General features: G+C 46.7%; 1 protein-coding gene across 11 annotated transcripts in view; it reads right to left on the reverse strand.

Annotated features, from left to right (window-relative positions):
- TNRC18 (trinucleotide repeat containing 18) overlaps nucleotides 1-22064 on the reverse strand; it is a 180105-nt gene that overhangs the window by 19835 nt on the left and 138206 nt on the right. For 8 of the 11 annotated variants that reach the window (XM_075899657.2, XM_075899665.2, XM_075899661.2 and 5 more), the window contains 7 exons: nucleotides 21754-21929; nucleotides 20277-20413; nucleotides 19769-19897; nucleotides 17757-17931; nucleotides 15906-16269; nucleotides 9794-10066; nucleotides 1420-1638 (listed from right to left, as the gene is read on the reverse strand). In XM_075899657.2, coding sequence (XP_075755772.2) covers nucleotides 1420-1638; nucleotides 9794-10066; nucleotides 15906-16269; nucleotides 17757-17931; nucleotides 19769-19897; nucleotides 20277-20413; nucleotides 21754-21929 — 1473 coding nt within the window. The remainder of the gene's footprint in view (nucleotides 1-1419; nucleotides 1639-9793; nucleotides 10067-15905; nucleotides 16270-17756; nucleotides 17932-19768; nucleotides 19898-20276; nucleotides 20414-21753; nucleotides 21930-22064) is intronic. The other 3 variants (XM_075899662.2, XM_075899660.2, XM_075899663.2) reach the window with 2 other exon arrangements.

The following is a 22064-nucleotide window of genomic DNA, read 5'->3' on the forward strand; positions in this document are numbered from 1 at the left end:
AGTCTAATGACTCCCTCTATGGCTTTGGACAAATCACGTACATTGCCTGCCTCAGTTTCCTCATTTATAAAATGGAGATAATCCTTCCCCACCTATTTTAAAGTCTCCTCCCGCCCCATGTTCTTATTTTGTGGCTCTCCCCCATTACAGACCAGGACAAGAAAGCGAAAGGTGATAGCTCTGGGAGACGGGCTCTCCAGGTCGTACATGTTCTCGCGGCTGAGATGGCTGCAAGGAAAGCAGAATAGGAGAGAGCCTTTGGCTGGTGGAATGTGGCCTTGTTATTTGTGAGCTGCTCCCATGCTGACTGCATTCAGAGCTTCCCTGGGAACAGGGAGGGGAGGCCGGGAGGAGGTGAACTGGGAGTTCAGCACCTTTCCTTGTTCCAACTTCTCCTCTGTCCTGCACCCTGAAGAACACACTATTGGGCAGAGAAATGCTGCTTCAAGGTTTAGGTGGTCTGCTGCCAGCATGGGGCTTCCTCCAGTTGCCTTTGCTGCTTGCCCAGGGTAGCCTACGTGTATCCGAATGGGGCAGCCCTGCATTGCGATCCCACAACCTTGCCGGGACCCACTCTGGCGACGTGCTTTCCACAGAAGACTTTCCACTGACTTCAGTGGGTTGTGAACCAGGCACTTCTGTAGCCTGCAGCACAGAGCACAGGTAACGGGGCCCTTCTAGCAGGCACAAACACGGCTCCTTGCCCCACATGCTCTGCAGGAAACCTCCCTGACCCACCCTTAATTACAGCCACATGGCTTTCCCCTCCTCTACTCCCACCCCCACCACTGCCATACCAAGTGGCATGTTCAGTGCCATTTCACTCAGGGGCTCAGCAGAACTTGGGGAGGGCGGCGGGGGAGAAAGAAAGAGGATGGTGACAATCCGCCCCACTCGGGGGCCCCGCCCAAGGGAAGCCAGGTCGTGTCAGTTTAGAAGCCCCAAGGAAAGCCGCTGATGCAGGCGACCAGCAGCAAACAACTGGACGCACTTTGCCAGGCCACAGGTTTAGTCTTGACACACTGGCTTGCAATCCCCACCGTGCTGGCGCTCCCTCTGCAACGCCTTGACATCCGGGCACACAGGCCAGCAGCCACTGCCAGATGGACTGAAGCCACCACCTCCCTCTCCAAGGGCGGTGGCCCTGTAAGACAACCCTTGTAGCCTCAACTCCGGTGCTTCAGTTGGGTGTTCCAGTGTGGGGAGCAAGATGCAGGAGCGGGGTGCTGGGGGGAGGTTCTGGTCCCTCCCTTTAAAAGCCATCACGGAATGAAAACCTTGAGCCAATATTTCCATCCATGCTCCTCAGCCAAAGGTTGCCACTCCCCCCCACCATGTTCAGCACAGGGACCCTCTACTCCCATGAATTTGCTTCTTCTGGTCCCCGACAGCTGCCATCCACGCCCGCATGTGACTTACCCATCAGATTCTGTCGCTCTTCTTTCTTCTTAGCTTTCTGCTTGGCCTCCAGCTGGACGATGGAAAGAGGAGGGGGAACAATGGGGCTCGGCATAGCACTAGCAGCAAACCTCGCTAGCAGGCCCAAACCGCTCTCATCCAGGGCTGGGGACGAAAGCCTGTCATTGCTGTCCATCCCATAATCCTCTGCTTCCTCCTCTTCCTCCTCGGAGCTAGAATCTAGCATGCAGAAAAAAAGGAAGCTCATTAAAAGTCTTATCAGGCTTCCACTGTCCATCCTTCCGCCCTGGGGCATCAGGTTGCAGCTTCCTAGCAAAGCGAGTGCCAGGGTTTCTATCACTATAAAACCTGTGGTGTCCTCTTGCGCTGCAGAGCCACCCAAACTGAGCTACACATCTTAGACCACAGAAAACAAGTCCTTGCAGTCACAGACAGTGTTCCCCGTAAGCTGAGCGCATGTGCGGCCACTCAGGAGAAATTCAAATGCCGCCCCGCTGATTAGCACAGTGCTCTCAGCTAGGGTTTTTTCCCCCAGTGGTGGTGCACATTGGCACACGCCTCAGCGCACATACAAAATTATTGTACACATAGCTGGAAAAAATCCACATATGGATGGAAAAGCTTAGCGGGAACATTGGCCACAGAGCACATAACTCAGCTACTAAGACATGCCTGGTGATAGCAGCCTTGTTCAAACAGAGGGACATAGCTCATGGTAGCGTGTGGTCAAAAACAAAAAACAAGAAACCATATGGGGCAAAAGTTGGAAAGAGACTTAAGCTAAGATCTTCAGATTTTATTATTGCTTTTTGCTTCTCCCTCTTCACAATGAAAACCTTTGCTTTGTCACTGCACTGGACCGGCTCTGTAACTGGGAGAGAGTGCTCCTTCACTGAAGGGGAATACCAGAAATTAGCACGTGCCCTGGCAGGGAGGGAAGAGACACACAGAGCAAGACAGAGACAAAGACAGAAATGGCAAGACAGCAAGGATGGGGGGTGGGGTATCAAGAGCAATGAAACTTGAAGACTTAAGATAAATAATTGCAGATGGAGAGAGGCGTAAGGGAAGAGAATGGCAGTTATAAGGGGTCCATTTTCAGCAGACTGTTTTGGAGGTGGGGGGTGAAAATTGTTCTGCTAACACACTGCCTAAAACTTTCAATTTATGTCCAGTTGGTCCCAGCCCAGTAAGGCAGAATCATTTGCAGGTGGGCATGTGTCTATTTTTAACAGAACAAATACTAAAGCAAATATCATCGTGGGGGTGTGCATGTGTGTGTTTGGAGAGAGATTTGGGGGGGGGAGTTAGGGGAAGACTGCAAACTCAGAAGAGAGAGAGAGTGTGTGTGTGTGTGTAGAGATTTTTTGGGGGGGGAGGTTAGGGGAAGACTGCAAACTCAGAAACATGCATCACTCTCTAACCTGTAGCACATTCATGCTAGTCAGTCTGTAAAGCAGCTTGAAGGTGATTAGTTACTGAATGTGTGATCTAGTAGATACTGGTTAGAAAGGAATTTATCTGTATAGTTAATTGCACCAAAATAGATCTGAACCTATTTCAGAGCTCTAGTTCAGAAGGAGAAATGATCCTCAAGAATGGCCAGTTTCCTTCAGTAGTAGGAATGTTATTGGCACCACCAAATGTCTAGCTCTCAGTTCTCTAAGGGTTAAGGTCTTTCCATTCTGAAAGACAGCCAACCTAGACATCAACCCATCAACCTATTTCAAAGATTAACTGAACAGCAAAATACTTTTACTTCCACTTGTGATCTCTATAATATGAATATAAATGACCTCAATGACACCCCCCTCCCCAAAACCCATGAAAAGCAATGGTTGTTTTTGTCTCGTCTTGTTTTTAATCTTAAAAACAACAGGAAACCAGAAAACAGTTTTGCCTTCCCTATTTTTACTGGAGTTCTGTCACTCAGCAGTTGAATGGGCATATTGAATTTTTCAGAGGCAGCACATACGTCAGGAGTCAGAGTTTAATCGCTACTAACAAACCGGAGCATTTTAGATCACTAAAAATTCCTTCCCCCCTTCAGTTGCTCAGCCTGGTTGTTTGGGGTGTCAAAATCCCATTAGTTCTCCAGTCCTCCAACAAAACAGGGAAATCCAGAACCTGGTATTTCTGATGTTAACACCACGCAAGGAAAAGACAAAAAAAAGTGTGTGTGTGTGAGAGAGAGAGAGAAATAAGACTATTTCCTAGCTTTATGTCTCTCAGAAACAAGCAGAAAGGGGCGCTACTTTTATTCCTTTGCAGCTCAACCTTTAAACTCAGATGCATCCCTACCAGTGAGACAAAAGTTACCCGCATACAGAGACTTGCATCTGAGACACTCCCATTAACATGGCGCAGGCAGACAGTATTGAATCCCTAGCACTGAACCCCAACCCCAAACTTTCATCATCAACTGAGGCCTGCCCTCCTTGCAAAAGTTCCCACAGACTAAATGCCAGCCTGCAGGTCCCATGATATTTTTATTAACAATGAAGGAAAAATGGAGACCATTGAAGATGCATCAGCTATAGATGCCCCTTTCCCTCCTCCATACTACACACCGGCCACCGTTGGCCCATCTACCACAGAAACTCCCAAGGTGGAGCTTTGTCTTGACTGTTATCTAGAGTCACATGACCAACAGCCTAGTTCTTGAGGCCCATGAGATACAACCATTTTCGGCTAATGCTGATGCCCTGCCATGCTTGTTGGATTTGCTTAAATCAGAGAGACTAGTTTGTCACAGCCTTCCTTTTCCCCTCTTCCACAATCCTTGGGAAGGACAAAGATACGGGATTTCCCTCAAGGGTTTCACATGTTCGATAATTCACAAGCAGAAAGCAATGAACAGTAGTCTGCTGAACCCATCTCTAAAAATCAACAGCATCGAGCTGGGGAAGAGTTACTAGCCCAAGGGGTTTGGAAAAATGGAGAAATCTCTCTCATTACCTATCCCCAAAAATCTGCCCTGTCTGATAAAGAGCCCATTTCCAGGTGAACTGCACAGTAGCTTGGTTACTGGGACTGCACCTGTTCTGTTTACACACTCCTTGGCTAAGAGGTTAGGGTGGATCATTCACGCTACCTGTTTCAGAGTCTTGGCTCTAACAACTCTTTCTGGCAGGAGTGGCAGAGAATATTTCAGCACTGGACAGGAAGCAGCCAACACCAGCTGGCAAGCATACCTCAGAGGTGCCCTCTGTGATGGATATGAATCTGGTACACAGCTTAAGAGCTCCTGATCAAACTTCAAAAGCGACAAGGAGTCCTGTAGCACCTTATAGACTAACAGATGTATTGGAGCATAAGCTTTCATGGGCAAAGACCCACTTCGTCAGATGGTCTTTGCCTACGAAAGCTTATGCTCCAAAACATCTGTTAGTCTATAAGGTGCTACAGGACTCCTTGTCGCTTTTGCAGATCCAGACTAACACGGCTACCCCTCTGATACTTGCTTAAACTTCAGCAGCTCATAGTATCTGTAGGCCCTCACTTCAGTCTCCAGGCCAAGATGGCAACCATCATACTACTATCCTTTTAGCTCAGCCTCTATACTTCAAATGGGAAGCCAAACAACCACACCCAGACAAACAGCATCCAGCCAGATTGATGGCTAGGAGCTCTCTGGGGTCTGCTGTTCAGATCTGGTGGATGAGGAGGGAAGGAAGGAAGCCTGCCACCAACATGAAATCATAAAAAGAAATGAGTAGTTCAGCTGGACTAAGGGAATGCTTCTCATTTAGTGCTCAAGTTCCTCGTCAACGAGCCCAACGATTCATTTAGCATATGCGAGTCCGTAAGATGTCTTAAACGGCTACAGCATTTCAAATGCACTAAGGTAAAGCAGATATAAAAGCCACTAAAAACTGATCATTTTTCCTATTCCCACCTCTCATACCATTTATTTCTGCATTAAATAGCCTTCCCTCTTCTCACAACCGTGTACTCCTTCCCCCTTCACTTTTTCATGGACAAGAAACAATTAAAAGTATTTTTAAACTTCTCGCTGAACTCCAACACTTCAAAGCCAAAAACAAAGGCTACTTTATAATTAAACACTGATAATTGCTCTCACACATGCAGGTGTTACCACTGAAATTAATGGGACTACTTAAAATAAAGCAAGTACATAAGTTGTTTCAGGATCAGGGACGTAACATATTCAGGAGAAAAAAAAGTTGATCTCTGGTCAAATATAGAAAAAAAAATGCCAACACATTATACTTTTTCTCACACATCATTAACCAACCAAGACTTTGTGAAGTAAAGAGAGGAATGTACCCAAGACTCAAAATTTTACCTGCAACTTTCAAGTATACATATATACACACATACCGATGCATATACACTATATAGGCACGTGCACACGCACACAAACACACACTCACTTGTTTCTCAATGCTATCAACGGCAAATAAAATAGAACCACCAAATACCTTTTGGACAAAATTTCAATGTGTGTGTCCAAATTAAAGAAAAAAAAGAGAGAAAAACTGAACTATCTTCTCTCTTTGTTCTTTAGTCTTTCAAAGTGACTGAGCTGGTGTGAGGTTTTGTTAATATTTATTATTTATATTAGCCTAGCTTCTTGTTGTTAGGAGAACAGTAATAAGTGAGTAGGTTTTGTTAATGATGGACAGAAACTGGCATGTTATTTAGTTTGCAGAGACTGATGAGACAGGATAGATTTGGAAAAGGGTAGAGAGGATGAGTAGAGGAGAAAGGAGAGTAAAAACACACAAAAATTTATTTCATACTGAAAAAAAACCAGCATGGTATTGTCATAATGCCAAGCAGGCCTACAGCGCACAAAGCAGGCTAAGTGTAGGCAGACTTTAGACAGCTGATGGGTCCTTCACATCCAGACTGGAATGATCTGTCCAGTTCTGGACATTGTTTTTAAAATTTTCCCCTCATAAGATTACACATAGTTTCTCAAACACAATCTCCCATTCTTTTAAGATTTCCCCTCTCCCTCCCCAGTGTTCTGCTGCTGACTCCAGAAATGAGGTGTATCACAAAAAAAAAAAATTATACCAGTTCCTTAGGATCTGTTTCAGAGGCTTGTGGTTAAGTCCAACTGGTTTATTATGGCATAAAACTTCTCTAGATCGGGGGAAGAATGGGAAAAAAGAAGCATGATCTGTTTATAAGGAAAACAAAAGATCACAAAGGGTCGGAGAAATGTGAGTCTAAGTTTACAATATTACCATTCTGACAGCTTGCAAAGTTTGTTGTTACCAAATGATGGGTTTCTCACCATGCAAGATTTGCTCACATCAGAACACAGTGACACTCTTCACTCTCCAAGAAAAAAAAATGTCCCCATTAAGAAAACAAAACAAAACAAAAAACATGGTTTTCTGTGGTCAACTTTCTACAACCAGGTAACAACCTTGAAAGCCAGAAAAAAAGTAAATAATATGAACTTTCCAGAACAAAAGATCCACATTTCCCCAATCACTATGATGGTTTTTTTTTTAAATCACCCCCTTTCCTACTCCTTATTCTCCTCCCACACACACCCCAGCTGGAGATGTTTATCCCATAATAAACCAGTGGGATTCAATTACCCTGCCTCTGAAGTTGAGTCTAAGAAATTGATATCATTGGTTCTGGTAATGCATCAGTGGATCATGGCCCCAGGACAAAGGCAGTACCATTACAGGAGGTGGTATAGCTTCCTATATTGGGTACGGCCTGCCAAGTCCTTCCCTTTTCTTGGGAGCAGGAAATTTCCCATAAGGAAGTTTTACAACGGTGGGGCTTTTTCTGGAGTCCTCAGCACACATACACACTCAAGCAAGGCTTCCTTTCAAGATTCTTCACGACAGAGAAATCAAAGTGAACATTGACCATCTTCAAACTAAAATCACCCAGAAAATGCAAATGTTCTAAGTGTTGTTATTAATGGGGTTTAACAGTGAAACGTCTCAGGTTTACAGATGACATAAAGAAAAGGTATTTTGCCTACCTACATAACAATGTTCAAGGTTCAGGTTCATGGTTAGTGACCCCTCGCTGAGCAGTGTCTGCCCTACTCCCAGCCAATCACTTTGCTTCTTTAGTGCAGCGTGAGAGCAAATGCAAGAGACCGATACAGACATTCAAAGCATCATGGATAGGGGTCAGGGGTGAAGGGGTTGGCCAAGCAGCTGCAAGAAGAAAGCGAGCACTTCCAGAAAAGCTGAGGTTATTAATCGTTTTAGTATCAGGGAAAGCCATTAGAAACCCTATTACCCAAATATCCCTTAAATAAATACTTTGGAGAAAAGTTCGTTTGCAGGAAACTCACAATCAATAATCCCTCCTCCCTTCCCCACCAAACTTCCCTTCCCCTCCACAATGGTTTGCATTTTGTCTCACCAGCCACTAAATTACATCAGAGAATTTTCTTTAATTACATGCATTTCTTCCCCACCCTTATTCCAGATTTCCCTGTCCTCTCTGAAATCAGGATCTTAAATAGTTGCTTGAAATATTCCCACAGCCAGTTTGGGTTCTTAAGACTCTGGTCAAGTTATCTATCTGCTTTTTCTGGAACAAGTTAAATAGATAAACCTGAAGAACTTGGCATCTAAAAGGGATTGATATCCTCAAAATTTCCAACAGCAGTAGCAGTAGCAGCAGCAGCAGCAGCAGCAAATAAATAAATAATGAAGAAGCAGGTGAGGGAGGGAAAGGAGGTAAAACAGAATGGAAGCTAAATCCAATTCTTCAAGGAAAATGCAGAGCCCGTGCCCTTAAAGGCAATCCACCAATCATTTCAGGTTTTCTAAGGAATAAAACATCTCTTTTCTGAAACATACGTTGTTTCTTATGGGTTTTTTTTCTTAAATTCATCCGCAAGGTGATTTCAGAACTCAATTAACACTCTCTCTAGCTTTTATGCTGTGTTCTGATTCTTAAAAATGGGTAACTTGTTTTTGTTGGGAGGGTGGGTCTGGGGGAGAGAAGAGAGGAGAAGTTAAGATAAATCAGATCAAAAGCTTCCATCAAAAACCTCTAACAAATCAGAAGCTCTCTGACGTAGACCGTAACAGTTACAAAGATTTTCGCTACACTATGTGCAAATTTATAATGTTTTGTTAACCTAATACTTTGCTGTGAACAATGGGGAACTCCATTACCCTTACTCAACAGTCCAGATTATTTAATTTCTTTGCGATTTTGAGCCCCAAAATTCCAGGACACTCTTGACTTTTCTCCCACATGACTATTATTTGATGAGTGTGCTCTCTACAAGAGAAACCACCTTGTGTCTCTTGAGGAAAAGTTTTGTGTGACCTCCTTTCCTACATAAGAGCTAACAACTGGCAGACAATAAGCCAAATATTTTGGGAGCTGGGGTGGGGAAGAGAATTTTTCCCCAGCAAAATCAAATTCAATTCACTAATTTTCACATCCTTGAACATTTGTGGGTTAAAGTAGATGATGCAAACAATTTAAATAAAAGATAAAAAAAACTTTGGCTTCTAAATATTGTCGACCATATATTAAGCCACCCGTCTGAAGCAGAAAGATAAATATCAATAAATAATTTATACTTTAGTGCCTGTCTCAAAAGACTATTAGGAAAAAAATAAAATGAACAACCTATGCAAAATACAAATGAAATTACAAGCAGGGAAGAGGACAGAACAAGTATGTTTGTTTCATCCTGGAAAATGTAGCAAGTGCCAATGCAAATAGGGATATTTGAATAATAGAGAACGCCCAATACTATGTTAATTCCAGTTCTACTGGGTGGGAGTGGGGGAAAGGGGTAGGCAGAGCGGGATGAAGTGGAAGCGGCATCCTAAATCGCCTAATAAGAGACACAGCAAGAGAGACAAGGTACACAGGTTTAGTTAAAAATGAACTCGATATGTTTAATAAAACTTGGTATACCAAATCGCAGTACAAACATCACATCACACACCCACACAACAGAATCCCATTATAAACCAAACCAAACTGCTCTTTCCAAACCTCTACAAGGCCCAGGCCAAATAAAATATAATTTTTTAAAAAAATAATATAAATGGTAGTGGCTGTGGCATCAAGGAATAGGAGGGGGAGGGAGGGAAGGGAAGAAGGGTAAGAGGAAAGCTAGGGGAAAGGTGAAGCCTAAAATCCAGTCAGTATAAAAGCTCTAAAAGAGCCAGCCAATAATAATATCACAATGATACAAATATATAAAAAAATGATATTGATAAAGCAGCCTACGCTGCCAAGAACAAAGATGGCCGCCCCTACTTTGACCAGCAAAAATGGCTGACCTCAAGTGTTGCCATCTCTCTCTCTCACACACACACACTCTCTCACTCTACAAACATGGAAGATAAGTGTTGTTTTTGTTTTGTGTTTGTTATAATCTAGTAACCTTGATCGAACGAGTCCTCCGAAGAGTCACTGAATGAAGATCCAGCCTCCCGAAGCAGCAAGCAAAACTGCGGCTTGCTGCTTGCGGCCTGTTTAGATTTCAGAGTTCTAGTGGCAGGCACGCCCCTCTTGGCTGACTTGAGACCTCCACCTTGCTTGCTGCTCTTTTTGGCTCCTACGCTGTAGAGACTGGGTGCTCTCGCTTTGGAGCTGGAGGGAGACTGTAAAGGCCACTCGTCCTTCAGGGATTCATCATCTTCCTCTGAGTCCGTATCTGCAGTCAAAGTAATATTTAAATAGCATTAAGTCCGTTAATTTTCTCAAGGCTTTTTTCTTAATTGTCTTAAAATTGACATTTCGGTGCCTATGAAAGTGAGCGACTGAAAATGCTTTATAGAGCGCATCAGATGTTGTGTAGAGCAAGCTTCCCCTAAATGGCTCTGATGATGTACCTCAAGTCTAGCCTTCCTATTACAGTCCAGAGCCATCATTACTTTGTGAACTGATATCCAGAAGCTAATAAAATTAAATGTATTAATAATAAATAATAATAATACATGGCCTCTACACAGGCCTTTCTAGGTTAGAAGTCAGCATACTATGTCCAGGACAAACAACACAGGTCTTTCTTTATTTTAAGCTAGAAGTCTTCACCTGTTTTAGAGTTAAATGGAAAACTCATGATGTTCATGAAAACTACAGACTGAACCTCCCTAGGCCAGCATTCTCTGGTCTAGCAACATCCATGGTCTGGCATGATTTTAGTGAGCTGGATGTCCACTTATCATGGATGTGACCCAGGATATGTCTATGCTACAGAGTTTTTTTCGGAAAAATGGCCGTTTTTCCAAAAAAAAAACTTCAATTACAGCCATACTGCAATTGCATTCTTCCAAAAAAAATTGAAAGAACAGAGGGGGTTTTCCGACATTGGTAACCTATGAGGAAGAAGCCTTTTTCCGAAAGAGTTCTTTTGGAAAAAGACGTGTGGACGGGGAAGAGGGAATTACTTCGGAAGAAGAGGGAAGAGGAAAAAGCACAGTGCTCTGGTGGCCACTCCATCCATAGTAATCACAGCTGAAATGTGAGATAGAGTCCACACTGAATGGGCGCTATCTTTCAAAAAAGCAGATCGCTTTTTCGATGCACTTTGGCTGTGTGGACACTCTCTTTCGGAAGAAGTTTTTCCAGAAGATCTCTTCCGAAAGAAGCCTACAGTCTAAACATAGCCCAAGTTTCCCGCACTCCCATAAAGTTTGTTTGCAGCCACCAGTCCCGGCGCTCAGTGTTCTGGGCTATTATTTAGCTCCAATTTAGCCCTAAATATCTTCTAAGAGCCCAGTAAGCAGTAGAAGCGTTGGAAATGCTGCTCGATAATACTGACCTCCCATAGTTCGGCAAATTCTCTGGTTTGGCACCATTCAGAGCCTTTTCTCAAAATTTCATTTAATTAAGAATATGCTGTACAGCAGATTCATCGTCTGCTGGGCAAATGGGGTTCTGAAAAGCTCCAATCTTCTTAAAGCCTTTAGTTTTGACAAATGCCAACCCCCAACTGCAGGCTCTTGGAAGCTGGAGGAAGGGAACATTCTCAAAGCACAAACGGATTTCTTTGGTGCTCCCACTCTTACTATGGCATCCCTATTCCATTGCAAGGAAATCTGCAAGAAAAGCACAGATATTCCTTCCTCAAATTGCTCCTGCAATTCCCTCCAGTGTAAAAGCTATGGACGTAAGTGACTAGGGCTGTGTCCAGACTCCATGCCTCCGTCGACGGAGGCATGTAGATTAGCCAGCTCGGAAGAGGGAAATGAAGCCGCGATTAAAATAATCGCGGCTTCATTTAAATTTAAATGGCCGCCCCGATCTGCCGATCAGCTGTTTGTCGGCAGATCGGGAGAGTCTGGACGCGATGCCCCGACAAAGAAGCCTTTCTTCATCGACACAGGTAAACCTGGTTTCACGAGGCTTACCTGTGTCGATGAAGAAAGGCTTCTTTGTCGGGGCATCGCGTCCAGACTCTCCCGATCTGCCGACAAACAGCTGATCGGCAGATCGGGGCGGCCATTTAAATTTAAATGAAGCCGCGATTATTTTAATCGCGGCTTCATTTCCCTCTTCCGAGCTGGCTAATCTACATGCCTCCGTCGACGGAGGCATGGAGTCTGGACACAGCCTAGTTGATTATCTGATAAGCATTGCTTAGCAGATAGTCAACTAGTCCCTCGATTAGTTGCTTCTCCCCGTCTTGCTGCCACTATCAGAGGCAGCAAGGGCGGGGGAGCAGAAGCTGGTGCTGGGGAGAATCGGCTTAAAAGCCAGTTCCCCCCAGCACTGTCTCCGCAGGGGGCAGGGAAGGCAGAGGAGAGAGGTAGCAGGGACCAGGCGCGAGCTGAGAATCAACTGATTCCTGGCTTTCGCCCAGTCTCAGACGCTGTGCCTCTGCTTTTTAAATGTAGTAAGAGCCTGCTGGCTCTTAATACATTTAAACGGCTGGTGCGCAGCGAGGGGGACCCAGCGCGAGCCGAGACAGATGATTCACGACTCACACCAGGTTCCTCCGCTGCTGTGTTTCTGCTTTTTAAATGTATTAAGAGCCTGCTGGCTCTTAATACATTTAAAAAGCTGGTGCGCAGCGAGGGGGACCCAGCGCGAGCCGAGACAGATGATTCACGACTCATGCCAGGTTCCTCCGCTGCTGTGTTTCTGCTTTTTAAATGTATTAAGAGCCTGCTGGCTCTTAATACATTTAAAAGGCAGAACCACAGCGGGGTTAGCTCCTGGGGTCGGAAACTAACCCCGCTGCAGCTCCCGTGCTTATCCACTAATCGATGGAAATTCCATCGACTAGTTGATTAAAACTAAATTTAACATCTCTAGTAAAGCCCAGTTTGATTTTTTGTAAAAACAACAAAAAATCCTCCTTGAACACATCCATTCAAAACTGATAGGTGGCAGGAGTCAGAGTGCCCGAGAGCAATGTTTCTCAATCTTTTCTTATAAAGTACCCCATTTACAACACACAAAATAACATAAGTACCCCCTTTTTCAAAACAAAATTATAAGTACCTACAGTTTTCAGACACACAACATTTTTTTCTACCATTGCAACATATTTGTTTAAACAACTTAATCGTAGCAGGGCGGGCAATGAAATTTTTGGGTGTAAAAAATACAAAAATTATAAAGTGCTGTAAAATTTAAAACAATAATTCAGTTTTCTCCAAATTTCAGTTGTGTTGACTTACCCCCTATACTTCTCAAGTGCCCCTAAGGATACTCGTACCACTGGTTGAGAAACATTGCACTAGAGGATGACAGCTCTGGTCTTTATTGTACATGAATCCAGAAGCCATGAAGGTATTTTGATCTTGCAAACCAGGAAATAATAGGGATAGCCCACATCCCATCTGCTGATTGGTGGATTGACTGATTAATCATTGTTCAAACTGCAGTACTTAGAACAAGGCCTCCATTATGAGCTATGATAGAATGACACCAAAAGAGGAGGGGGCATTTGGAATTCTTCCCTCAGTCTGATGATAAACGATGTTGGGTCTGGATTAGTATGTTTTACACAACTAATATTTTCCCATGGGCATATAACGACCACAGGTTGCCCAATATTTCCACACATATCTGAGGAGTAGAACAACGAAGTATTTGGTACCCAAAGGATCCAATAAGAGTGGATATGAATTATTACATCCCTACTCGTGAATGCCCCATTAATTCCAAAGTGTCGTGGACACTATAGTGGGGACAGTTCTAACTGGTTTGAATCAGCAGCTGGTCTCCAGTCAGCCCTGTGCAGGATCATTCTCCATTTTGGGGTGTGGAGCATGTCTAGGAGCCCTGAGTCTTTTTAAGACTATAGGTAAAAACCAGCAGGCTCTGGTACAAGGGTGGGCAATAAGTGGCTCACGGGCTAGAGATGTTAAAATGTGTTTAATTAATTAACCATGTAACCACTGAAAATTTCAGCAGTTATATGGGGGGAGGGCAGATGACTCCCAGGGAGCCAATAGACACGGGGAGCTGGCTTAAAAGCACGTAACTTGTTCCTGCCCGTGTGCCCCCCGCACTGCTAACTCTGTATCAGCATGGGGCTGACGGGGGCCTGTGTGTAACCATGAAGCTGTTACACTTTCATATTCCTACCGTGGGCCAGACATAGCTCACCAGGATTAACACCTGGCAGGCTGTCATACACTGTTTACCTGCGCGTTCGCAGGCATGGCCACTTGCAGCGCCCGTTGGCTGCGATTTGCTCTTCCAGGCCAGTGGGAGCTGTGGAAAGCAATTGCCCAGCCTGCACTGCTTCCCGCAGCTCCCATTGATAGGGAATGGCAAACCATGGCCAATGACCAGTACTGCCCACCCCTGGTCTGGCACCATCACTGCTTATCCTTCTCAGAGAACCCCATCCAACTCCCTGCTGGGACATTTCTGGTTCAGTAACAAGCTGCTCCGTTCCCTTTCAGAAGCTGTAACAGCTCCCCCTCCACTTTGCCGCTTCAATAGCCAATTGGATTGAACACATTAATTTGATCAGAGCAGTGTTAGAATCTCCTTCTCCAGTCGTGGGATCTGTAGCTACACCCCTACAAGGGTTTTCACATAGGACTTTGGTAACTGCATAACAGTAAAAGAAGGTTTTCATTTTTTGTTCGATTGACTTTAAGCACATAATTCTGACCAGCTCCCTAAGAATATCCCAAACCTAGGAGGCCTCTGCCCCCGCCATCACACCCAAATTTCTGTCTAAGCCATTAGAGACAGTTTCCTGGCCTAGCTTGGCTTATTTTTTGATAAAGTCTTCTCCCCCCTTCCAATGGCACCAAGCAGCATGCAAAAGATCTTGCTGTTTCCCCAGATTCTCTCCCCCACCTCTCCTTTTCTTTTGTCCCATGACGACTGCTTTTTGTTCCACATAAAAGTGGACAACAGCCAGACTATTAAGACCAGCAACAGGAGAATGAAATCCTTGCGGGGGGCTGATTTGGGGGGAGAATTTATGAACCCGGGTGGCTAGGTTAGTACCACTTTCACAGCTGACAAGACCCTGTCCCCCTTGGGCAGTATCGTCTGGGCATGAGTGCCGAATGTTCTTCACACAGGCACAAGGGACCAGCTGTAGGTGCATTTATTCCTGCAGCGATGAACTCGTGCTGCCCTCCTCCTCCTCCTCCTCCTCCAAGCATTGTGATTGCTCATTGTTCCTTTTTCCCCACCAACTCAACTCCATTTTCAGTCTGTGGCCTTTTCTCCTCCAAAAGGATGTCCTGAGGTCACAGGAAAACTTTATTCCCAAAGTCAGAATCTTGTGCATCAGCTGCAATTCTATTTCAAAAAGGGGAAGTTGAAGACAACATAAAATATTTTGGGGTCCAAATGAGAGCTGGTGACGCTTGGAGCAGACAGCTAGGCAGGAACAGGGAAATGTGCTTAGGAGGAGTGCAGGCACCAAAGGGACTGAAAGGAAGGGCAGTGACAGGCTTTTTAATGACCATGCCATTCTCAGGACTATCCCTGCAACCTGTTATAAACCTTTGGACAGCTGTCTCTTTAGCATATACCTACAGTCAACCCTACATAACCCCCTAAGAACAAAGTAGTAAGACAACTACTACTCAACCTTTGAGGCAAACACCCTGAAGGCTGGTCTTGCAGATGAATGGAGAGCATGTATTAGCAAAAAACCAGGGATCAGTAGCAAGTGAAGCTGGAAGGGAGAGGAAAGTTTAGGATTTAAGACAGTCCACAGCCCTGGATGGAAACAATGTATTTGAAAAACCTGCCTTCCCTGCTTTGTAAAGTCAGCAGAATTCAACATAGGCAGAATATCCAGCACAAGATGCACAACATGCATTTGAATGTTCGCTGCCTTTGGAAAGAACAATCCCCCATCCCGCTCCCCCCTCCCTGCCAATTCACTCCAAACAAGCCCCAAGAGTCTACAGTCAACCAAGGAGGAGGTGAGTTTTTCCACTGGAAAGCAAAATTAAATCCATCTCACACTGGCCCAAGATGCTGTCACTTAAAGGCTAAAAGCTCCCACAAAACCCAACAACCATTCACAATTGAGAGAGAGAAACCGGGAGGTTACTTACTATAGGAGTAGCTGCTAACTTCCGAAATTGCTGGTGAATGGGAAACCTTCAGCTGACTTTTGACTTTTAACCCCACCTCCATCTTCTGCACTTTGGTGGCCATTTTGTTTTTACCTTCCTTGGCACTTTTTAGCACCAGGCTCAGGCTCTTGGCTAGATTTCTCTTCTCGTCCTTGCCCGGCAGGTGCTCGTGGGGGGACAGGTATCTGCTGCCACCTCCACTGGTTTTCTGTTTCCCTCCAGAACAGTCTGCAAACTTGAAGGGGGATTTGAGCTTGTCCTGTTTGGTAAGGGACAGGGCCTTGTCGAGCTTGCTTGCCAGCTGCTCCTGATCTGACGCCACCTTCTTCTTCTTGATCTTCAGCTGCAGGGAAGGGAGAGAGAATGGCCACATATGAATACCCCTGAGCCTTAACTCTCACGATGAACCAGATTTCGGTTCACTGGGCACTTCCCTCCTCCTCACCCCTCCCCCGCCAAAAAGGCCTAGTAAAGGATGACTTAACCCCGTGGTGAGCATCTGCAGCCCAAGAGCGGCATGAAACCCATCAGGATTCTGTGTGTGGCCCACAAGATATTCTGTTTATCACTGATCAGGATTCCACTGGTTTCCGTCCACTTAGGTTTTTTTTCCTACTCCTATTACTCAAGTGACACGCACTTTAAGCGGGAAGGGAGATTGCACACAACACTGACTGTGAAAGCAGCCTGCTGCGACTTGTGCATCCAATCTATGAGCTGCTAGGGTTCAGTCAGCGCATCCTGCAAATTCTAGGTACAAAACTACCTTATCCCGGGAGACCATCTTGGTTACAACAGCCTTGCAGCCTCCTGAAATGAAGGAAGGACTCTCACTTGGCCCACTCACTAGTCTACGTTGCCCATCGTTGACTTAACCCATAGCCGGCTGTAGCCTCTGCTGTGTCCTCTTCCCTTTGAACAGTCTCCTCAGGCTTGACGTTCCAAGGGCATTTCTGTGGGCATGTGCCACACACAGGACGGAACAGAAAATATGCTTTGCCCTGTGATACTTGGTACCAGTCATGCCAAAATCATGAGGTTGTTTAAAAAAAAATCAATGCATTTGGGGTTCTTTTTATTTGCCCGCTTAATTTTGAACCTTCAGGGTACAGTCAGGCCCTGTATCCAAGCTTTATTCCACTGCCAGAAAGGCCAGGCACTTCCTTATTTTGCAAAGTGACAGCTGAGTCTCTCAGCTAATCGCTTGACTCCAGGAGTGGAGGCTTTCAGAAAAATACCAAATGTCATGAGACTCAGGATACATTTGTGAGAAACGGCAACGCTGATATATTTTAACCGTGTCAGCATTGCCTTGTGGTTTCAAAAGATTACTTTTTAATGTAGTCAATTAACAGTTGTACTAATTACAGTACCCGTGCAGGCATGGGGATATGATATTGACTAGGTGTATTGGGTTTTGCATTCAGCCTTGAACACACTGCTCCAACAGGAACACAAAGGCGGCTGCTTTGAGATTTGCTAGGTAGTTTCTGTCTCTAGCCTCCTGACAATGATCTTATTATTGATACAGGAGCATCTACAATCCTCATCTGAGACCGGGGATGCCTTTTGCTAGGTGCACATACACCCAGAGAGTCTGTCCCATGAAGGGCATCCAGTCTACACAGGGAAGGGGTGGGAGGGGAAATAGCAGCTCGGGGAGGTGAGGTGATATCCCCAACGTCACACAACAAAGCAGTGGCAGAGAGAGAAACAGCTCCTCTCCCCCCCACACACACCTCCAGAATCCCAAGCCAATGCCCCATCCACTAGACCATGCTACCTCTTTCTTTGGAACGCCAGCCCCCCACGCACCACAAGAGCACTGACCTCACTGGAAAAGCTCGATGCTCCATCATGCTCGTCCCAGCTCTGGTTTCTCCCTTTCATTTTCCCACCACTGCTCTCTGCATCCTCGTCCTCCTCAGGGAGGGGCCCTTTGTGTCTCTTCTTCATCCCCTCGCCAGTCTCAGAGTCTTCGGACAGCAGCAAGGACTTGCTCAGTCTGCAAGCCAGGCAAAGAATCGGTCACCGAGATCGCCCTTTCCCTCCCCCGCCCCACTTGCGAATCACTAGCAAATACTGAAGTGTGGTCAGCTCCCCAGTTAAAGGATCTTATGAGCCACCTGGGGTTATATCCTCGGCTGGGGAAAATCCACTGACTTCAATGGACTTGCATCAACCTACACTAGCCGAGAATCCAGCCCATTGTCTGGATTCATGCCAGTGAGCTCCCTTTGCCTTCTCTAGACTATAAGCCCAAGTCAGAGATCCGTATGCCTGTAAAGTGGTGAGACCCACTCAGTGGCCTGGAAAGTGCACTGGAAAAAAAAAAGCTGTAGAGCATCATCTGCTCTGGTTAGGACCAGGAGGGGGAAGAAAGGATGTGACACCCAGTTAGGTCTGTTCCCACCTCTAACGTTTAAGATTCTGTGGATCTAAGGAGACTTGAAAGGTGTCCGACTAGCTGCGTGCCGACAGAAATGGCTGCTCCTGAGCACATGGGAGATGGGCATTTCAGCAAGGAGTACGGAGGACAGGTTGCAGTGCTCCCCATCCGGTTTCTGACGAATGCAGATGAAGAGGTGAGCCGATGGTGAAAGCGCCACGGCCACGCCTTCACAAGGCTGGACACGGCCTGTAGTTCCCCATTCCCATCCTTGCCAATTACCATATAATTACGTAGAGACAAACCCCCCCGCCACTTTCATAGTATACTCAGCCTGTGATCCAGCGGCTACCGTGTCTATGAAATCACTGATGTCACAGAGCACCCTCACTTCCCAGAAGTAGCAAACAGCAGCCTTTTCTCCGCCTCACTTCCCCTGGTAGCTCCCAACCCAAAACCAAACCAACACCGTGTTACTTGAGTCAGGTGAGCTGAAGCCAGCTGTGTACATGGCTTCGCTCCCAGTGCCAGGCCGGAAGTTCCCATGACAACTGGCCCCAATGGAAATGCACACACAAGACCCCTGGCGGCGACCCCCCAAGCCTTTCCAATCACCAAAGCACAGAAGCAAAACATGAAGGAGGCAACTTTTCAAAGGCAGGCTGGAGCAGGTCAAAGTCAATGGACGTCAGGCACCTTCCTCCCTTTGAAAAAAGTCCTGTGAAGACAACGCAGAGCTTGGGGAGCTAGCCTGTGCCAAGCTACCAGGATCAGAGACTCAGCCAGTGAGAGCAAGTAGAGCAGAGAAATACAGCGGGGCTTTGCACAGGGTGCCCAAATAAACCTGCTGGGCTTGCAATGAGTGGGCACCCCAGGCGAGGGAGGTGCTGGTACCAAACCATTTCCAACTGATTAAGGGACAGAGGGGACAGGAAAGATGGCAGAAGCACAGGAGAAAAGCCCTAGGAAACGAATGCCGCAGAACAGAAGTCATCCAGATTTGTGAAATCATTTCCATCAAACTCATTAGCCTCACTACTGACTGACGCTCACTGCGTGGCGGCAGGGCTCGGATGGCCACCGTGCACTAATCGCTGTACAAAACACGGCCAAAGACACAGCCCCTGCCTCGGGCAGCTCCCGTTCAGCTCTGCGTGCGCCTCGCAGTCCGCCTGCCCCTGGCTCCGCCTTCCACAGAACCTCTCCGCCGCCTGCGCGCACGGCTCCACCAGACACACACGACCAACGTGCCAGCCCTGCTGCTGCAGCCACATGCGTGCACCGCCACCGGGGGGCTACACACACATTTCTAACCACAATGCCGTGCCCTCGGCCTGCTGCCATGGACGCGCCCTGCCAGCACACCACCACGCAGGGACCCCCACTGCGTACGAGAGGCCGTCCCCGGCAGGACGCCGTGCAACAACCCCTCCTCCCCGTATTCCAGCCTTACTTTCCGCTCTTGCTGTCACTCTTCCCTCTCTCCTTAGGGGGCGACAGAGCGCTTGATCCATGCTTCCTCTTCCTGGGCCTTCCAGGGCCTCTTCTCGCCAAGCTTCTACTTTTCTCGTCATGCTTTTCCCTTTAAAAAAACCACACGCTTGACCGTTAGCCAAGGCAGCAGCAAAATCACATGCAATCAATTGAACCAGCGCAAGCCAACCCAGAACCGTGGTCTGGCACCAAACCGCTAAGCCGAGCCCTGGAAGCCAAAGGTTCCCTAACCGGGTCGCCCACTGATCGCCAACGACCGAGACGCCAAGCACGCCCACTTGCATTCATCGAGCCGTCAGGTTGCCCTTCTCCTAGCCTAGCAGCACTTTGCAAAGCTTTGGCAGACGCACCACTGGAGGGAAGACGGGGGAAGCGAATGGTCTGCTGGACCTGGAGGCAGAGAAGTTGCTCGGCCAAAAAAAAAAAAAAAAAAAAAAAAAAAAAAAGCAGCAACCCGTACGACTTACTCGGAGTCTCTGCGTCGCTGTAGCTTTACCAGCTCCCTCTGCTTCTCCTTGTAGCGCCGCTGCAGCTCTGCCAGTCTCATCCTGTAGTCCAGCTCCATGGCATCCATGTTCTCTATGGCAGACTTGATGGAATACATCTGGGGTGGAGAGGTAAGAGAGATTTCACAGAGGAGGTGAGGCTGAAGAGGGGATGCAGATGCCAGCCACAAGACTAGAACATGTGTTATTGTTCTCTAATCTCACAGCTCCGCAAGGGCCAAGATGTCCCACGGGTGCAACCGTTTAGACAGCCAGCGGCACATTAGCTGCAGAAGGGAAGGGACCTACCTCGTGTTACTACTGGCCAGAGAGTCATATTTCAAATGGAGACTATATGTTAACTTTTAAGGGAGGGAGCATTAACAGGCTGGCTGGCCGGCCAGGTTGCCTCATAGCAGCACTCTGTACTATCATGAGGGGACCACGGGGAAACTACTACTCTCCAAGTGAGTTAGAGCTACAAAGCCCTGCAGAGGCAGCTTGACCAGCCCCGGGGAGCAAAGGGTCACCACAGCTGAGCAGCGAGTGTCTTCCAACTAAGTCTGGGTCAGAACAGACCGGATCTAAACTAGGTCACATCCTCCTCTTTGTTGGCTGGAAAGGTGCTGGATGCAATGTAGGGCTTGGAATGGGGGTGCATCTAGGACATACCTCTACTGCCATTCCATACCCGTGGATTATTAAAAACATACAGGGATTTTTAGGGTTTAACATAATAACAGTATTAAATGTCTCAGGGCAGACAAGCAAGCGACTTCAGGAAAGGGACCTTACGGTGAAAGCCCCCCAGCTGGCATGGGATTTGCAGACCAGGCAGGAGCGTGGAGGTTCATACGCATTCAGCAATTTCTCACTTGCTGCTGGAGGTTTCAATCTGGCCTGGGAAGGCTCCTGTTCTGCTGGGAGACATTGAGCCACCAGTGACGGCCTCTATTGTCTTTGATTCTTAAGTGAGAAGGCTTTAGGGCTGGATAAACCAAAGATCTCTTTCTCTTCCAGGTCAGATTTAAATATGGTTCAAACCACAACCCGCCTTCAAACACCCAGCTGGAGAAATGTCCCTGGGCGTTCTGCCTCTATCCCTAAACCTCCGGGTGCTAAAGAACCTGCAGCTGCATCTCCAAGAAGGGGAAGCCTGCTGCCATCTTTCTTTGTCCCCAAATGGCTAGCGGAAGAGCTTCTCCTGCTGGCTCCAAACAACAAATACACAGGGTCTCCAAAGCTGTGTCCCTCCCTGCAGAAATCAATGCGGCCGATGCACAAACAAGAAATGGAATGAAGCCACACCCCACTGACTTTTGCTCAACTGGGAGGAAGGTCTAGGTTTGCCATGCTGAGAAGGAGAATGCCAATAGGGAAATAGGTCATAGGAATGACAAGTGGCGGGAGGAGGAAATAGAGGTAGGTTCGCAACATCCCATCTAGCTCAGCTACTTACAGGTTCATCTTTTTTTTGCATCCAGCTGTACTTTTTGTTGGGATTCAACTCTCGAGGCAGCCGGATGGTTTTTAGACTGTCCATAAAGGGGGCTGATAGAACCTCCATTAGCACATGAGTGCTGGCAGCCAGCAAGCTCTCTAGCGTTGGTCGGACCAGGCAGCTCTCCGGACCTGCTTAAGAGAAAATGTAGGATTCAGCATTCAGCAAGGGAAGAGCACATCTTCCAGAGGCATCAAAAAGACCAGCTACCTCTTCTCTGCCTTCACAAATGTCTCATTGCCCTACACCTGAGATCCAGCCTGTTACGA

Source organism: Pelodiscus sinensis, chromosome 15 (genome assembly GCF_052426305.1).
Source record: "Pelodiscus sinensis isolate ZL-2025 chromosome 15, ASM5242630v1, whole genome shotgun sequence".
Taxonomy (NCBI): Eukaryota; Metazoa; Chordata; order Testudines; family Trionychidae; genus Pelodiscus; species Pelodiscus sinensis.